Genomic DNA, 18,947 nt, shown 5'->3' on the forward strand with positions numbered 1-18,947 from the left:
GGTTTGTTGCAACTTTCCTAGCGTTTCTTTTTGAAATCAATTATACTCCAGTGCCAAGCCCAGGGGCTCTTTCAAACCAACCCCCCCCCCCCCCGAAATTCTCCCTGTTCCAGTTTAAGGGGGGGGGGAATGTTTGGTTTTTTCCCCCTTCCCCTCCTTGCAAGGGACAGTTTGCAGCTGTCTCAATGGGGCCATGTCCGCTTGCAATAATAAATAGAAGAGGCAGGCCAGGAGCTGGGGAAGGCTGGAGCATTTGAAAGGCTCTGGAGCAGAATTCCTGTGTTTAGTGAAGTTTTTTCTTCTCCAGTCTCTGCCCTCATTGATTTGCGGGAGGGAGGGAGCGAGGGGGGCTGCCTGGGTGGTCTTCCCTCGTCTCCACTTTGGTGAGCTGTTGCTTAGCAGCTAATAATAGGAGATGTTTGCAAAGTAATTTGCCTCTTCCTTAGCCAATGGGAACCAGAGCGCATTCCCATCACCCCCCCCCCCCCCTTCATGATCTGGAAGGGGAGGCTGCGGCGCGCTCCAAATGTTGGTGGGACAGGATCTGAGGCGCACGGGGGAGAGTTGACGATCGGCTGCTGCCGCCGCGCTTGTGGGGGGCTTTTCCCCGCGCTTGTGGGGAGCTGCGTGTGGCTCCGCTCTGGGTCTCCCCGCACCCCGGGGCGCTTCAAGACGCCGCGGTAGCGCGCAGCCCAGCCGGAGGGCGCACGGGGCCCGCTCGCATGGCCCCGGGGCTGGCCACATAATGTTGGCAGGGGCCCCCCGGAGCAGAGCGGAGCCCTCGGATGCTGCCCGCTGCCCCCTGGATTACCGCCCTCGCCGTTCCGCCGTCCCCGCCCGTCCTCGCTCGACCCCCGCTGGAGCCGGACCATGGCCTCGGAGCCCCGCTTTGGAGAGCGCGCCCCGAGCTCAGCTCCGCCGGTCCGGGGAGCCGGCTGCGCCCACGCCGCCGCGGCGCTGAAGGGGATCTCCAAGGTGAGGGGGCTGCAGAGACTGTCCCACGGAGCCCCCGGGGACACGGCAACGGGGCGGCCGCGGCCAAGGGTGGGGACCTAAAATCTCTCCCGCCCTGGTCCCGGGCAGCTTGGGGAGGGAGCCGCTTGGAGAGGTGCGTGCGCCCTGGCGGTGCCGCGGCCGGTTCCGGGAGCTCGGTTTCCCGGCCCCCCTTTCCTTGCCGGGTTGGCGCGGCGCCCGGCCGGTGCCCCCGGGATCCGGGGGTGAGTTTGCTGGAGGGGGGCCGGGGAGTTGCGCCAGGCCCATCTGGGGCGAAGTTCGCCCCTTGGTCGCATCCCCCTGGGGCCTCTTGGCGCCCCCTCCGAACGTGTGACACACTGCGGCCAGCAGGTCTCCCCCCAGCCCTTGCTGCGCGGAGCCGGAGGGGGGCGCTTCTGGGGGAGCCCGCGGAACCTCGCACCCCCGTCACTGACCCGAGCCAGTGGCCGGGGGAGGAAGGGTCAGGCTGGATGGAGCTGACCTGGGGGGAAGCAGGGAGGGGAGCGGTGCGTGGGGACACGGGGAGCCGGTTGGGTGGGGGACGTGGGGAGCCTGGGGGGTGCAGGAGGCGGGGACTCAAGGAGCCGGCCCGGCAGGATGGGGAACGCGGGGGGCCTAGGGAGCAGTGGGGGGGGGCGCAGGGAGCCGGCCCGGCAGGGTGCGGGACGCGGGGAGCCTGGGGGGCCGTGGGGGGGAGGGCGCAAGGAGCCGGCTGGGGGAAGCTTGTCCCGCAGGGCAGAGGCAGCGGTGGGGGATGCTGAGCGCAGGGGGCGCCCTGCCCCCCAGGACACCCCCGGGGAGAGGGGAGCCAGGCCTCTGCGGCTGCGAGGAAAGGGGATCCTCGGGGTCCCTCCGCGGCGCTGCCCCTTGGCCCAGGCAGAGCTGGGGTGGGACGTGATGCGAGCACCTGTCAGGCCCCCCCGGGCGGCCCCACGGGGCGGGGGCCAGCCGGGCCGGGCCGCGGGTAACGCTGCCCCTCTCCCGCAGGGCGAGGCCGGGGGCCCCAGGGCCCCGCTGTGGCTGCGGGCCCGGCTCCAGGCGCTGCTCTTCGCGCTGGGCTGCCGCATCCAGCGGCACTGCGGCAAGGTGCTGCTCGCCGGGCTGCTGCTCTTCGGCGCGCTGGCCCTGGGGCTCCGGGCCGCCGCCATCGAGACCGACCTGGAGCAGCTGTGGGTGGAAGGTAAGAGCCGGGGGGCAGCGGGCTGGGGCTGGGGGCTGTCTGGGCGCTGTGGGGCGGGGGGGGCCAGGGCTTTCTGAGCGCAGTGGGGCGGGAGGACGCTGGAGGGGCGGGGCAGTCTGGGCGCTGGGGGGCGGGCTGTCTGGGTACAGTAGGGCGGGATGGCGCTGGGGGGGGCAGGCTCTCTGGGCGCTGGGGGGCAGAGGGGCAGGGCAGTCTGGGCGCTGTAGCTCAGTGGTTTGAGCACTGGCCTGCTGAACCCAAGGTTGTGAGTTCAATCCTTGAGGGGGCCATTTAGGGAGCTGGGGCAAAAATTGGGGATTGGTCCTGCTTTGAGTAGGGGGTTGGACTAGATGACCTCCTGAGGTCCCTTCCAATCCTGATAGTCTATGAGTCTATGAGGGTGGGACTGTCTGGGTGCTGTGGGGGGGTGCAGTGGGGCGGGAGGGCGCTGGGGGGGGGCGGGGCTGTCTGGGTGCAGTGGGGTGGGAGGGCGCTATAGTGGGGATCTCCGTGCCCTGTGGGTGTAGGAGTAAATCCTGGCTGGTGTAGGCAGGGAATGTATGATCCTGGGCTGCAGAACCGGAATCCAGCCGGGCTCGGCTCTGAGCCGCTCTGGGAGCGTTACTGACGGGATCCTACATGCGCCCTCCCAAGGTGTGGGTGGGCACCTGGCACATACCAACACGTATGTGAACATGCATGTGACCCACCCTCTGCTCCGCTTCCGTCTCAGCTTTGACACCTTGGCTGTGGCATAAGAGAAATGCATAAAGGGAGAGCCCAACGCTGCACGTGCGTCAGCCTGTGAACCCGTGCAAACATATATGTCCGGACACGATCGTACACGCGTACCCCGGTGTGAACACTGTTAGAGCAATGCACGGCCCCTGATGGAAATGTTTGCTGCCTTGAATCCTCTGGCATTCCCAGAGCAGCTCCCGGTGCTCGGATGACAGTTGGGTGACCAATGAAGTTATGCATCCCCCAAGGTTTCGGTAGCTTTGGGGCACCCTTGGGTGCGCGTATAAACGGGAGTGCTTTCCTGGGGTGGCGGGTGCATGGGCGTGCATGCCAGGGTGGGTGCGCTGGGTTCTGTGTGGGGTCCGGATCGCGGTCGATGCATGTCCGTGCGTCCGTGGAGGCGCGTGTAATTAAATTCGTTCCCTCTGCGAACGAGCCGCCCTCTTCCGAGATTGCATTATTGATCTGAAAATCGGGAAGATGCTGCCGGAGGAGAGAATGAAACCTCTGACAGTGCTGTCAGTTAGGGGCTGGCTTGGGGCCCGTGCACCTGCCCCCCGAGGGAAGAGGGAGCAGGGAATCCAGTGAGAACACAAACAGCCGAGAGCAAGGGGCAGAGGAGAGCAAAGCCTCATTTCCTAGTGGAAACATCTGATAAAAACGATTCCTTTGTTATGAATAAGTCCAGCCTGGATTTCGGCACTCTTCCCGCGGCTGCTGGGCGCTCCGAGTTTCCCTTCTCCTGCTCTGGGAGGACTTTCCCTTTTTCGGGGTCTCTGGCCTCTCTTCTCGCAGCCCCTCTCCGAGGCTGCATCGGGTGGGACCTTCACACCCTCGGGAGGTGTCAGCCATCTTTGAGCTCCAGTGCTCCCCGCCCCCCCGGCTGCTTGTGTGGTCCTCAGCTACTCCTGGATTTTGTTCAACAATAGAAGCAACTTTACTTTAAAAGAGCCGCCCCCCCCCCCCCGTGAGTGCCAGTAAAGTTTACACACCTGTTTCACACAGCGAAGAGGGGTGTCTGTGCGGCTGTTAAGACAAGGAGGCTAGGTCGTATCTCCTCCCCCCACCCTTCCTCTGCATTACACAGATCTGTGGCAAAAACAACAGATCCATCCCAAACTGCAGCTGTTCAGCGTTTAAAGACGGGAAAGACCCCCCGCCTTTATCCGCCTGCAAAGCGAGGCCGTACCCTGTGGGGTTTCCTTCGCTTGGGTTCGGCAGCTTTCGGGACTGGTGTCTGTTGAACGGGGCAAGGACCCAGGAGCTCAGATGGGTTCCTGGGGGAGATGAGAGCTGGCCTGCAAGTCTCCAAGGGGGGTGGGTGGGAGGGAAGAGTGCGGCATGGGGGTAGAGATGCGTGGGGAGGGTGCTTTGAATCAAGGTGTGCTGACATGGTTAGCTGTCCTGCTGGAAGCTCATGCTGCTCCATGTGAGATCTCAGCGCACGGGGGGAGTTTTAGGTGACATAGAAGCCCAGGATTGTGGTTGTTCTGAGATTCTCTGTGTGCCGTAGGATGTCCCAGGGGCTGGCCTGGGTGCCGTACTGTCCGGCTCAGGCCTGGCTCCTGCTCGCCCAAGAGGCCGCTTTGTGCTGCCTGGCTGTTGTTTTGCGCGCTGAGCAACGGCAGTGGCTTTGCGGGCGCTTCAGGCATGTGATGGGCAGCGTGGGTGAGAGGAACGGTCGTGGATTGAGGAGGCAGGGTCCAATTCTGACTCACCTGCTGGGCTTTGGGCAGCTCCAGCGGCCCCTCTGTGCCTCGGTTCCCCACCTGTGAAATGCAGATGATAACCTTCACCGGCTTGGTAGCGCACTGCAAGGAGGTGTCAAGTGGCATCTGCCCAGTGCTTTGAATGGGCAGATGGCAGTGCCAAGCACTGCCAGTAACTGAGTGATATTTGCCGACGCTGTGTGAACCTTCTGGCCGTGAGATGATCACCCGGCGGAGACGAGCTTGTGCGGTCAGATCTGTGCTCCCGAGATTTTGAACTCCTCTGGGCAGTGGCTCAGCATGATCTTCTGGCCAGTGCTGAGCATGCAGGTGCTCAGTGATGGGTAGATGGGGGGCCTCTGTGCAAAGGGGGGCCCAGTGTTGTGTCCTGCCCGTGGGCCGTGCAGGATGTCAGCGCTGCTGGAGAATCCGGAGCAGGCCGAGTGGTGCAGTGTCCCCTGGCTCAGGGCTGGGCCGTGTGTCGGACCCGAGGGAAGGTTCTGGTGGCAGAGGCCCTGGAGGGCCCCTTGACGTTGCCGGGCGAGGTGTTTGCATGGGCATGGCAGGTGCTTGGGCATGGATCTGGCTCTGGCTCTGTTCTGGTTCGGCAGGATCAAACTGGCCCGCTCACCGACGTCGCCCATCAGAACCTGCCTGCCACCCCACCGACTTCACCGGGGTGCAGATGAAGGCCGCAGTAACTTTTCCAGTGCTAATGTGGGATGTGGGTCAGACTCTTGCTAGCCCCCACGGCCTGCACGTAGCCCTGCGCTTGAGAGAGCTGCTCCTCTCTGCCTCCTGCCCTGTACAGCAGCCCCTTGGCCGTCCGTGCCTGGCTCGCCCCCGGCGGTGGCTGGAGAATTGGGCCCTTGGCTAGCGGGTTTGGGAGGCCGGAATTCATGTCCTACTGGAAGCCCCCAGTGCAGGGAAATCTGCTCTGCAGGGTTTTCTGGCTTTGGTGCCCTTTCTGCTGCCTGGGAGCCAGGCAGGGGCGTGTGGGATGGAGACCCAGGAGCCAGGGCATTCCAGAAGAGGAGTTTGCCAGACTCTGCTGCTGTCCCTCCTCTCTAGGGGTCATGGAGGGGCCCCCAGAGGAGGAGGCCAGGGTGAGATGTGTGCATAGGACTGTGCCCAGGTCAGGAGCCAGGGCAGAGAAGGGGTGACTGGGCTCAGCCCCGCCATTTACGTCCTATGACTGTGCTTAACAGCTGCCTCCGGGATCCCTTTGCCATCACACCTCCAAGCAGCCAAGCTCTGTGCGCTGGTCAGTGCCTGGGCAGGTCACTCTGCCCACGGGCATTGCCGTGTGCCACTCCCTAAGGGCAGCATGTGCCGATGGCTTTAGCTCCTGGTTCCCAGCAGGGCAATGACACAGCCCTTCCCACAGGGACTCGGGCCACGTCTAGCTCTTCCGTCAGCCGGCCCTACCCCCGTGCCCTAGGGTTTCCCATCAGTCTGCTGAGCCAGGGCTGACCTCTTCATCAAGTGGTCATGGGGGCTAGATCTGTGGCAGGGGCTTGGCCCAGCTCCCGCCTCTCGGGCTACATGTGCTGTTGAGCAGGGTGGAGAGGGTCACACCGAGGAGTGGGGCCGGCGTGGGTGGCAGCGAGGGGTCTCACTGTCCTGGGAAGGGCTGGGTTTGATTTTCCGGTACAAGACAGCTCAGGACAGCTGCTGCTTGTATCTCTGTGGGGCAAATGATAAATCATCTGCAGAGGAAAGGCCGGAGCAGATTAGTCCGGGTCTAAGACAGGGGTGGAGATGGGTCAGCTGAAGTCCCTGATCCTTTCTGTCGCTGGTCAGAACCGGGGGCCTTTGCGCTCAGCCTATGAGTAGAGCTGCAGTTCCCTGTGGATCCGGGTCACTGGTGACAGAGGGGCTGGGGTCGGATGTTGGCCAGGGCATGGGGATGCCAAGGGTCCGTCTCCAAAGCAGCCTCCAGCACAGTGGGTACTGAGCAGACCTACAGCAGTTTCGGTAGAGAAACTGAGGACAGAATAGGCCAGGGTGGCTCAAGTCCCCTCTCTCCCCACGGCAGGGCCGAGTCCCGCGGGCCAGGGGCACTATATGGGAAGCTTACACTGGCCTGTGAAGAAGCCAAGGGCTCGCGGGTCCTGTCAGTGGGTACCTTGCACCAGCACTTGGCTCCCTGACAATGCAGCTAGCTACCCGCTGCCCTGCACGCAGGAGAGCATTGCCCAGAGCACGCCTATGGGGGGCAGAGGGGAGAGGCAGAGGGGAGCCACGGACCACAGCAGCAACTGATCAAGCCCCCAGCCTGGGAAGGGGCTCTACGCCCCAGGACGTGTTGCTGGCTGCTGTGGCCTTGGGCTTCTCCAGAAGGTGATGTCAGGGATGGGCCCATGGGGGAAGGAAGCAGGCAGGCCCCAGCATACAGCACAGACCCTGCTGCACATCCAGCTGCTGTGTGGAGCCTGCCCCAGGCTGGGACTGGTGCAGAGAAGAGCTGTGAGGATGATCAGGGAACTGAGAGCCTGGCCGCTGAGCGGAGCCTAGGGGAGCTGAGAGGGGACTTGAGCTTTGCTCTCTCACAACATGCCTGGGGTAAACGCCAGCTAGGGAGGGGACGAGCTCGTTAAGCTGAAGGGCAGTGCTGGACCAGGAACAAATGGGTACAAACCAGCCCGGGGCCAATTCTGGCTGGGAATTAGAAGAAAGTTTCTCCCTGTCAGAGGGCCCAGGTTCTGGAACAGCCTCCGGACAGGAGTTGTGGGGGGCAAACCAACATAATGAGTTTGAAGAGAGGGCAGGATACATATGAGCGTGACTCTCTGGTGGGACCGCTTGTGATGGTGGGGGCCCGGCTCAGCAGCCCTGGGGCTCACTTCCAGTTTGTGGCTTATGTTCCCAACACTCATGCTTCAGATCCCCACTGGCAAGGGTCAGGAAGGGATTTCCCCTCCCCCAGTGCATTCTGGGATTTTTGTCTGCTTCCTCAGAGCTGTCCCTGGCTGGAGATGGGACATGGGGCTGGGTGGGTCAGGGCTCTGAGGTGGCAGCGAGCACTCTCTCCCACAGGTTCATGCCATATGTGAGGTCAGGAAGAAATTTCCCCCTGGTCAGATTGGCAGGGACCTTGGGATTTTTTTGCCTTCCTCTGCAGCGTGTGGGTGCGGGTCACTTGCCAGGTTATCTGGGTGTCTCTCACCTAATCAGCCTCGGGTACTGGGGCGCTCCCTCTCCCCCCCGCTCGCCCATTCTCTGCCTGTGGCAAGTGACCGTCTAGTCTCCTGAGGGCTGTAATCCTTTGGTTGCTGCGGTGACGGTGGCCTGAGATGTCGAGGAGGTCACACGCGATGGCCTGGGGTCCCTTCTGCCCATAAGCTCTCTGCCCTCGTTCTGCTGCCCCTGCCCGATGCCTGAGCTACCGTCGGACTTGCAAGGGTGCCCGCCGTCAGCCACTTCCTCCCCAGGGCGGGCCGGCCTGTGAGGGGCCCGCTCCGTTCCCAGGGCGGAGCCTGTCCCGAGAGCTCGCCTCCTGTGCCAGGCCAGCAGGATCGGGACCGTTGCGGAGGGAGGGACCGGGGCAGGGTGTCGGCTGCTGCTGGAAGCAGGAGGGGTGGCCCATGGAGAGGGGCTGAGAGATGGAAACCAGCCCAGGCCCGGGCCATACCGGCTGCGCCCATGCTGGAGAAGGGGTTATTGACCGGCCTGATCCAACGGGGGCGATGGGAAAAGAGTCGGTGGGGCCCGTAAATTGGGATCGCCTGTGGAAATGTTCAATTAGGTGCCTCTAAAGCGATTAGCTTCTTGAAGGCTTTGAACCACCCCCCCTCACCCCCCCCCCCGGCTGAGTGTTGAGTTACCTCCGGCCACCTGGCAGCTGTTCCTGGCCGTCTGAGTGTGTTTGCAGGGCCAGGAGGCTGGGCTGGGGCTGATTTATGGGGCCGAGGCTGGGTCAGGGGAAAGCTGCATTAGCCTCTAACTGGAGCAGCCACCTGGCGTGCGGGAATCTCCCCTGCTCCCTGTCCCCGGTGGAAGGACTGTGGAAAGCGAGGGGCTCGCTGCCCCCCAAACCCCCTAGTATGTGGGACCGGGGGGCAGGCGAATCAGCCTGGGGAGGGCAGGGTGGGACTTAGGGAAAGGAAGAGAGAGCAGGCGGGGGAGGGAGGCAGCCGTGGGGGGAGGGCAGAGGGAAGTTGGGGAGTAGCCGTGGGTAGCAGATGCTGGAGGGAAGCTGTCTGGCAGGTGCTCAGCGGCCCTCACCGAGATCCCACCTGCAGGTCCCCGCCCCCGCCCCCCCCCCCGAGCTCCTGGGCAGCAGCGCCCCCTGGAGGCTGATGTGCGTGCTGGCCCCATCGCACCGAGGACCGGTACCATCTGCCCCGCTCAGCGGCTAGGCTGTTGGACCCTGAGTGCCGGGCCCGGCCCTGGCTGGCGCTGGTGGCCTGTTGACCAGCCTGGTGTGGCAGGAGTCGCTGGCCTCTCTGTAGCGCTTTGTTTTGGGCAGAGCCAGCCTGGCCCACGGGGCTGTCTGCTCGGGGGGACGTCCGCACTGCGCCGGCATGCAGTGGGCTGGCAGGAGGGGGGATGAGCCCCTAGGCACGTTCAGCTTGCTGGGGGTCGGGGCTGGGCGACGGGGCCCAGGGGATCCGGCTGGAGCTGACCTGCCATCTCCACACAGTGCCACTTGAAAGAGGAAAACCAACGGACAGACGAAGCCACCCGTCAAAGGGCCAGCGTGGGGGGACTGGGGAGGCGTTTTGGGGGCCTGCGCACATTCCGGGAGCTGCACCCTGGCCTCTGCTCCCAGCGGGGCCAGGGGCGAGGAAATCCAGTGGGAGAGGAGCGGTGGTGTCTGCAGAGCGGAGGCTGGGGGTGAAAGGTTCCTGGGTGGGCACTGGGAGTGCTGGGTGGTCTCCTGGCGAATGGCAGGCTCCAGAGAGGCGCTGGGGGTGCTAGCAGCCGAGCCAGGAGCCGGCCTGCGGGAGGAGGGGTGTAGGTGCTGCGCGAAATCAGCCGGGCTGCTGGAATCCAGGCCCGCCGGAGCCAGCTGGCAAGCAGTATGTGCATGGGGGGGAGGGGAGCGTCTGTGGATGCTGCGGCTCGCTAGCCTGGGGAGGGGGAGCAGCGCTGAGGGTGGGGGGGCTACAGACCATCAGGGCCGTCGCTGGACGGTGCGGGGAGCGGAGGTCACGGGAAACCAAGCCGGGGCAGTCGCATCGGATCCCCTGGCATCCGCTTCCTGGCTGCGGCCGGAGGAGTCGGGTGGGGGCGGCAGAGCTAGTGCGGAGACCGTGCGCAGGCCCCGTTTCCCAGAGGGGCGTGGGGAGCCCAAGCTGGGGCACGGTGCGGCCGTGGGTCCGCTCTGTCGGGAAGTGCTGTGCAGCTGCCCTGTGAACCTCTCGCCCGCGGAGATGGCTCAAGTTGGGCGTAGCCCAAAATCCTGCGGCCATTTAGAGCGGGCGAGGGGACGTCTGACTGACTGGAGCCTGTGCTTAGTAGTGTCCCGCTGACTGGGCGCGTCTGCTCCCCCTGCCGTGGGCTGCCCCATGCAGAGGGGACTGGCAGGGGCGCCCACCTCTGCCTGGCATCCCAAGATCACTTTTACTCCGGACTTTTTTGTGGATGCCACTTTGCTGCTGCCCTCGGCCAGGGCATTGCCCTGGTTCCTTTGCGTCGCGGTCTCGGCCTCCTTCCCCCCGCCCTGCTCTTTTTTGGGCGGGACGGGGCGACCCATAGGCTAGCCCAGACCCTTGGGGACAGACCTCGTTCTCCGCACCAGCAAAAGAGGGAGCCGGGTTTGTATTCAGGCAGCGAGCAGAAGACCCTCGCCTCGCCCACCCCCCAGCACACCCGCAGCCTGCTCCACTCGTTGATATATCGGCTTTGTTTGCTCCCTCCGCGGTGCCGTTTGCTCCGAAGCATCTTCTCCCCGCAGCCGGGGCTGGCTGTGAAAGGCGCTTTCTTGTCTGAAGCCAGCTCAAAGTCGGAGCCCGGCTCAGTGTGCCAAAGCTGCGTTGGGGGCAGAAATCGCTTCTTTTTCTCATGGTGGGGGGAAGTATCTTCCTGGCTCTCTTCCCTGCAACCCCTCCCGAGTGACCGGTTGATCGCTTGTGATGGACGGAAAATTTGCTGATTTGTTGTTTAAAGGCCCAGCAAGAGTTTTGTGGACAGCAGCGTTTTAGTATCTGGTGTTTTCTATTGGGGGGGGGGGGCAGCAGGGAGCGGGGCCGAGAAGAGTTTTATTCTCTGCTTCCTCCTCGGGCCTGGAAAAGTGGTCTGAGTTCAAACCCTTCATTTCGTGCCTGAATGAAGGCAGCAAAGTGGAAAAATTCCCCCATTCAGCGGGGGATGAATGTATGTGTCAGCCCCGCATTAGGGGACATTCGCAAGCAGTGGAGTGCCTAATGCAGCCATTTCTCACAGCGCCCGACAGAGGAGATGATTAGCATAATTAGTCCAGGCAGCCCTATACATATGGAAATAGCCAGGGCCTAAATGCCAACACCAGTGGAAATTTATGTCAGTGCTGACAGGAGTCTTAGCAGTGAATGGTTCCCAACCGACTCTTCCCCCCCCTCCCCATATTTTGGGGGGTCGTGCTGCCCCTCATCCCTGGCCGTGGCTCTGGGAGCTCCTTCAGGAGAGGCCTTTTCCCTCCCCCGCCACCACCCCCAGAAGCCAGCCCTTGGGATTTCGAGTGATAAAGATATTTGTTTGGCTCTGATCGACACAGGCCGGGCCTGGGGCCCGGCTTCTCCGCTGGCTTGGGAAGCTGGTCGCCCTTTGCCTTGGCTGGTTGGAAAGGCGGCTGGAGAACCTGCTTTTGCGGGGCCGGGGTTGTTAGAGAAGGGTCTGTGGGGGGCACAAACCGCAGAATTTATCCCCCAGCCTGGGGTCTTCTCTGCCTGTCGGGGGGACCCCCAACTGCTGGCGGCGAGACTCCCTGTTGGGGCAGTCTGAGGGGAGGCACTGGAAGCCACCCACCCTCCCGTGCCCACCCGGGCACCCAACTGGCTGTATTTCCTCCCCCCCCGGGCACGGGGGCTGTGGGGCAGAGCGGGGCCCCCGCAGCCGTGTTGTGACAGGCGAGGCTGGTGGCCACAGGCGGGCCAGGTGAAAATGGCTCTTTTAGCCTGCCCTCGGCGCGACTTCCTCCGAAGCAGCACGGCTCCTTTCACCCGCTCCCTAATCCCGCTAATCCGCCCCACAACACTTTGAAGGTGGCCCCCGGCCTGCGTGCATCGCAGCCCTCGGGGCCGTGGCTAGCGAGCTGAGTCAGAGCGTGCAGGCGCGTGTGTGTGTGTGTGAGTGCCGTGGCTGGGGGGAGGCCACGTCTCTCGTTCGCCCCCCTGCCCTTGCGTCAGCTTTCATAGCTGAGCCCCAAAGGGAACTGGGGCCTGTCCCGGGGCAAGGAAGGGCTGGGCTGCTCCATCGCTGCCGTGGGGCTGCTCCTGGCTGCAGGAGTGGGGCACGATATGCTGGGCGTTCCCTGGGGTTGGCGGTGCCATGCCAGAGGCCCTGGCAGGGGCAGGGTTGCGTGCACTCAGGAGGAGATGGTCATATTTAACTCGGCCAAGCTGTTAAACCTTGTGCATGGCACCGCATGGCCTCCTGCCCACCAACGGGCATGGGAAATACCCCAGAGACCGGTGCATGAACAGCCGAGGGCCGTTTCTCAGTGGGGGCCTTACCGGGTGTATTAGAGTAGCACCTACCGGTCCCCGCTGAGATCAGGGCCCTGTTGTGCTAGGGTCAGACAGCCCCTGCCGGCAAGGAGCTCCCAGGCTACACAGAGAAAGGGAGTATTATTAGCCCCATTGCACGGATGGGAAACTGAGGCACAGTGTGCGTGCTCCCGCATCCTGGGACTTGCCCAGAGTTGCAGAGTGGGGAATTGAACTCAGGTTGCTGGAGCCCCAGCCCAGCATGTTGCCCCCCACCCTTTCTTGGGGGTCATGATGTCACGGTGTGTCATGGTGAGGGGCTGGACATGAGCGGTGGGTATCGTAGGCGGGGGGAGGCTGTGCCGCCCCAAACAGCCAGGTGTGGCCCCACCCATGCTCTGCCCCCAGAGCCCCCTTCCTGCTTCCCGCTCTGTGGCTCCCCCTGTGTGCTGGCCCCAGCTTGGGCCGTTCCCCCGTCCTCCCGGTGCTCCGGGGCTGAGGGCACTAGCCTGGGGCAGGGACCAGCGGCCATGGTAGTGGGGCTGTGGTGGGGGGGTGGGGTGTGTGAAAGGGGCAGGGTGGGGGGCTTTACTTGCCACCCATGGTGCTGGAGGCCCAAAGGCGTGATATGTATGACACAGTGTGATGTCGCGGTTCTTATAGAATAGAAGGACGGGAGGGGATCTCGAGAGATCATCCCTTGCACTCATGGCAGGATAAGGATTATCAAGGCCAGTGGTAATCAGTTATTTCTTGGCCCAGGTACAGTCAAGGTCCAGACTCCAGAGATGATAATACAGAAATGACGACAATAATGATGACAGTAAATAAAAGATTGTGTGGTCTGTTCAAAAGCGTCTGGCAGACTGGATTTGGTCCACAATCCACCTGTTGCCTACCCCTGATCTAGACCGTCCCTGGCAGGTGTTTGTCTAATCTGCTCTTACAAATCTCACTTACAATGATGGAGATTCTACAGCCTCCCTGGGCAATTTATTTCAGTGCTTCCCCACCCTGACAGGAAGTTTTTCCTGATGTCCAACCTACACCGCCCTGGCTGCTGTTTAAGCCCATGGCTTCTTGTCCTGTCCTCAGAGGTAAAGAAGAACAATTTACCTCCCTCCTCCTTGTAACAACCTTTTATGTACTTGAAAACTGGTATCATGTCTCTTCTCTTCTCTTCTCTTCTCTTCTCTTCTCTTCTCTTCTCTTCTCTACATTAAACAAACCCAGTGTTTCCAATCTTCCCTCAGAGGTCATGTTTTCTAGACCTTTAATCATTTTTGTTGCTCTTCTCTGGACTTTCTCCAATTTGTCCACATCTTTCCTGAAATGTGGCGGCCAGAACCGAACACAATACTCCAGCTGAGGCCTAATCAGCGTGGAGTAGAGCGGAAGAATTACTTACTTACAACACTCCTGCCAATGCAGCCCAGAATGATGTTTGCTTTTTTGCAACAGTGTCACACCGCTGATTCATATTTAGCTTGTGGTCCACGATGACCCACAGATCTCTTTCCACAGTACAGTCCTTCCTAGGCAGTCAGTTCCCAGTTCGTATGTGTGCAGCTGATTGTTCCTTCCCAAGTGGAGAACTTTGCATTTGTCCTTATTGAATTTCGTCCTGTTCACTTCAGACCATTTCTCCAGTTTGTCCAGATCATTTTGAATGTTAATCCTGTCCTCCAGAGCACTTGCAGCCCCCCCCAGCTTGGTATCGTCCGCAAACAGTATACGTGTACTCTCTATGCCATTGCTCAGCATGCTACATCGTTATCTGAATCGTTCAGCAGGTGAGCTGGGGAGTGAGCGGAGAAAGCCTCCGGTCCCGGTCCCACTTGGTGTGATGCTGTGTGACGGTGTCTGACGTCGGGGGGCCTGGCCTGTGTGTGATGCCGTCGTGTGTTACGCAGGGCGTGGGGGGAGGGGAGGGCTGTATGTGACACCATTGTGGTTACGCGGGGGGCCTGGGCTGTGTGCGACACTGTTGTGTGTTACGCGGGGGGCCCAGCCTTCGTGTGATGCTGTTGTGTGTTATGATGGGGGGAGGGTGGTCTGTGTGTGATGCCGTTGTGTGTTACGCAGGGAGAGGGGAGGGCGGGCTGTGTGTGACACTGTTGTGTGTTATGCGGGGGTCTGGGCTATGTGTGATGCTGTTGTGTGTTACCTGGGGAGCCCCGCAGCACTTTGGACCCACGCTATGCCCCCACATTGGTGCCGCTTGGCTCCCCGTGGGTACGAGAGCAGGGCAGCCCCATTGGAACAGGCCTGACCCTAATGTTTGAGGCCCCAATGGGGGGAGCCATGAAATCAGTGGGTGCCAGTAGCTGCTACCAGAGGGCTCGTCACAGGGAGAGGAGATTCCAGGAGCCCAGATACCAGGGCGATGGGCTCAGCTTAAGATCTCCTGCGATCGTGAGGCTGAGCAGTACAGTGGGCGGGGGGCCAAGCAGGACTGATCATGCCTCCGAGCCCATGGCAGGTTGTAGGGTGGTATTAGAGAGTGTGCCCCATAGCTGGAGGCACCCAGGTGCCAGCATGGCCCCCACGCTTCATAGTGGTGTCCAGCCCAGTGGGCCAGCTCCATGACCGGGGGCTGGGGAAGCCCCAGTGTCCAGAGGCCCCAGGTTGCTGTCTGTCTGTGTTCCTGGCCCTGGCTTTCTTCATCTGCCTGGCAGCCCCCTGGCTGTGTGGAGAGAGCTGGCTTCACACGGGGCCTCTCGTCTGGGTGAGCGAGCCATTTCCCCCTGTGTGTGTCTGGAACAGCCCTGGGATTTCTGCCCTTTGTCCCAGGATCTCCAAGCACTTTGCAGACAGTATGGCACACGGCCTCCCACCCCGCAGGATCCTTAGTCCCATTGCTGCCAGTGGGGAAACCGAGGCACAGGGGCTAGAACCCAGGTGTCCTGAGACTCTGTCCCGCCTGCTCCAGGTGCTCCTCCTCACTGTCTTGCCAGGCCCGGGGGTGGAATTGCAGTCGTCATTCCTGGGCAGCTCAGCCTCTAGGTTTCTAAGCAGGGTGACCAGATTTTATAGGGACAGTCTCAATGTTCTGGGCTTTTTGTGTAGGGAGCAGTTTGGGCACCCCTGCCCTGGAAGCCCCACTGGGTGCTCTGAGCCTCTGGGAGGTGAGGGGCAGCCCACTGGGAGACCGGGGTTCACAGGCCCATCAGCTCGTGATGCCCCTGGATTGGCCAGGCGGGTCAATGCTGGGGTTGGGGGCGAAGGGGGTTTGTGACGGGTAGGCGGGTTTCCTGGGAGCTCTGCTCGTGTGGCGGCCGTCAGCGCGGGAGCATCTCGGGGAGAGGGGCAGGCGCCAGGGTCCAGCCTTCGCCAGCCCTGCCTGCTGGCCAAGGCTCTTGGGTGGCTCGTGTGATGAGTTGGGGGGGCTCAGCTGGGCTCCCAATAGGCCCAGAAGCCGCCGTTGCCCGTGGTTCTTGCTGCCCCCTTGTTAGCAGCCTCAGCAGGGAGGCCCAGGGCTCGGTGGGCCCCGGGTTGAGCTCCTGGCTCTGCCCCAGAGCTGGTTCCTATGGGGCACGTGGGAGGGGGCGCTGCCTGCCCGCAGCGAGATAGGCCGCCGGCCGGGGTGTGTGTGTGTGAGAGACTTCGGGACCCGCGGGGCGGGACACTGCTGGGCTGTAGGTGTGAGTGCCGAGGAGGGGGCAGGCAGCACGAAGCGGTGGGCAAGGAGCTGAGGGGTATTAGTGGTGACAGGCCCCACTGGCGGGAGCGGCTCTCCCTGCCCGGTTAGGTTGCATCTGGCTGTGCCGTGTCCCTGATGGCGTACAGAGCGGGGCTCCTGGGCTCCGAATGCAATTCCACACTGCCCGGCTCCAGCCCCCGTCCTCCAGCCGACCACTTGCCCTCTCAGCTGGGCTGTGAACGCCCTCTCGGGCGGGCTGGCTGGCTGCTGGGTGCCCACATGGTGCGCTCTGCTCCGCAGCTTTGGGGCATGGCTCAGGGCATCCTGGGCGGCTCAGCAGCAGGTCGGGGCTGAGTCGTGGCCTGAATTCAGCTCCTGGAGGCTGAGTGTAGGGGCGCTGGCTGGTTGCGGTGACCCCCTGTTGCAGCGGCTGCAGAAACTGGGGTGGCCTTGGGTCCCCTTTCCTGTCCCATCCCGGGTGGCAGAGGCCTGGGTCTGAACCCAGACATGGCAGATGCAGACAGTGGAGCCCTGTGTAGGGCTCCGGCAGCCTTGGGGACGTGGGGGGCTGGGGAGATCTCTGAGGGCAGGTTGCAGCCCAGTCTGCTCAGGGAGAAGGGGGAGGCCCCTTGGCTCCTTGGTGCGGGGGTGGGAGGGGACTTTGGGGCAGGGGGCCTGAGGGACGGGATGTGGCCCATAGGCCTCTCCTTGGTGCCCGTACACCCGTCCGCTTAGCTTCATGCTGGTGCATCCCCTGGACCGTGGGAGCCCCAGGCTGAGAGGTGCAGGGGGAGCCTGCGGCGACACCCCAGCCCCCAGGAAATCCCCGCCCGCTGGGCCGCATTGCTGGGCTGCGTGCCAAGGGAGGGTGACGCCTCAGCCAGCAGGGCGCCAAGGAAGCGACGGGGCCCTGCTGTTTCAGAGACGGGCAGCGCCCACGGCAGGGCCTGCTGCAGGGGGCCTGGTCCATCCTCTGCGCAAGGCGGGGCAGGAGCTGTCCCTTTGGGCGTCAGACAGGCCCCGTGGGGGACGCTGCCGGGGGCAGCGCTGTGCACCCCAGCTCCGAGCAGGCCTGGATGATGGCCGGTGGGCGCCATGCTGTTGCTGTAGCAACCAAAAGGAGCGCGACCCTCAAGAGTCTCTCGTGGGCCAGGCTGGCGCAGCATCAGCCCCGCCTCTCTGCCCATCGGTGGGCACCTGGCTCGGAGCCCCAGCGCTGTCGGAGTGGCCCTACCTCCGGCAGCTGGCCTGGGCCCTCTGTTGCCGTCTGTCCCGCTCCCTGCAGGGGGAAGCTGGGGGGGCAGTGTGGTCCAGTGGGTACAGCATGGCACTGGATGCCTGGGTTCCCTGGCTCTGCCTGCTGGAGGAGCTCGGCCCAGCACCTTCCCCATCCACCCTGGGCCTGGCATTGAGGCTGTGGTGGGGCAGGGCCTGTCTCTCGGGGGGGTGCAGCCTCTGGCACGACGGGCCCCCGAGCTCGGCTGGACCCTCCAGCCCCTGCTGGCGTGTGAGTTGTAATGAGAATCCCATTGGTTTTGCGGCAGAGAAAATGCCCTGAAGAGATTTTGCTCGGGGGGAGGGTCGCGGGGCGGGTAGTGCCAGGCCGAGCCATGGGCAGAGGGGCAATAACTCCCCAGGCCTGGCATGCTCAGTGGGGCTCCCTGGGCAGCCTCCCAGCCGGGGGTGGCCTGGCTTGGTGGGAGGAGATGCCTGGCGCTGTCGTTGAGCTGAGGACTCTGTAATTACGAGGATCGTTCGGCTGCATGGGTGGCTACTGGGGAGATGCTGCCCTGCTCCTTCTGGGGCCTGGCCAGGAGCGGGCAGCGGTGCTGTCCCAGGTGGTGCTGCTGGGAACCAGGGGAAGAGCCGCCCGGGGAGCAGGGCACCCTTAGCTTGAATGTCTCTGAAAGCACCCACTCCTGGCTGCTTTCCCCGGTGCATGTGGCTCCGTGGTGGGCACCAGAGCAGGGTGCAGCCTGTCTGCTCCTGCCCCCGTGCTGGGGATGCTCCGCCCTCGCCTGGCAGCTGCCCATGGAGTGCGCGGCCGCGAGGGCTCCCGGGTCTCTTCCCGCCGCTCTGGGTGCGGCTGCCCCGGCCCAGGAAGGATGGCCGTACTGCCCAGAGCAGCCCGGGAGCGTGAGCTGCACCTGGGCTGGGCTGGCCCGGCTCTGAACTCGCCCCGACTGGCATTGCCCCTGCTGGCAGGCCCAGATGCCAGCTCCCACCGAGCTGCCCTGAGAGGGAATAGGGCCCCCCCCCGCGCTGTGTTTGGAGGCCGATTGGCACCAGAACTGGCACGGCCCTGTTGGTCCTGGGGGGTCCGTCCCCTGCTGGCAGGGCCAGGCCAGGCGGTGCTCTGCCAGTGACATGAGGGGTCTCTGGTTTTAACCCAGCCCCGGGCCTGGTGCATGGTGAGGCCCAGCTTAGAGTGCAGGGCTGTGGGGAGCCGGGCTTGTTCGGGGGCATGCCGGGGGGCTCAGGCACTGCCCGAGGCTCCCCAGCCCAGGGGCCCTGGCACTCTGTGTGCAGATCCCCTCAGTGCCTGGATGCTGAAGCACAAGAGGGAGAGGGAGGGTCCGGCACCCCAAGCCCTCAGGGCTCAGGAGAGATTGGGACCCGGCTGCTCCCCCTGCAGAGCTGTGGGGGGGCTCCAAAGCCCCACTCAGAGGTAAAGGCATTAATAAGCCCAAGGGGGGCCGGGGGGCTGGAACCAGAGGGGCCCTGTGCATGAGAAAGTCAAGTGCTCCATTTGTTAATTGGAGGAAAGGAAAATTTTCATAGTGCTCCTCATTAACATGCTCGTTGTTGCTATCTTGCTGGTTGGCAGAGCCCCCTCCCCCCTACGCAGCCCCCTTGCCCCTGGGACGACAGCGGCCAGCCACGGCTGACACGGTGGCACTCCCTCAGCTCAGATCTGGGGGGCCGGGGTGGGCGCGTGCCCCCCTGTGCCAGCACTGGGGCCTGGCCCGGCCAGCCAGCGACCCTCCCGTTGGAAGTGCGCTTGGCAGGCCTGGGCTTCGGCCTTGCCTTTTCATCTCGCTCCCTGGTTA

General features: G+C 63.3%; 1 protein-coding gene across 1 annotated transcript in view; it reads left to right on the forward strand.

Moving 5' to 3' along the window:
* The first annotated feature begins 539 nt into the window (after positions 1-539).
* The window catches only part of PTCH2 (patched 2), a 58,911-nt gene continuing 40,503 nt past the window's right edge, over positions 540-18,947 (forward strand). The window contains exons 1-2 of the mRNA XM_084637860.1: positions 540-975; positions 1,981-2,173. Of these exons, the coding sequence (XP_084493986.1) occupies positions 871-975; positions 1,981-2,173 (298 nt within the window). The 5' untranslated portion in view covers positions 540-870. The remainder of the gene's footprint in view (positions 976-1,980; positions 2,174-18,947) is intronic.

The sequence above is a fragment of the Lepidochelys olivacea genome, assembly GCF_965140295.1.
Source record: "Lepidochelys olivacea isolate rLepOli2 genome assembly, chromosome: 8".
NCBI lineage: Eukaryota > Metazoa > Chordata > Testudines > Cheloniidae > Lepidochelys > Lepidochelys olivacea.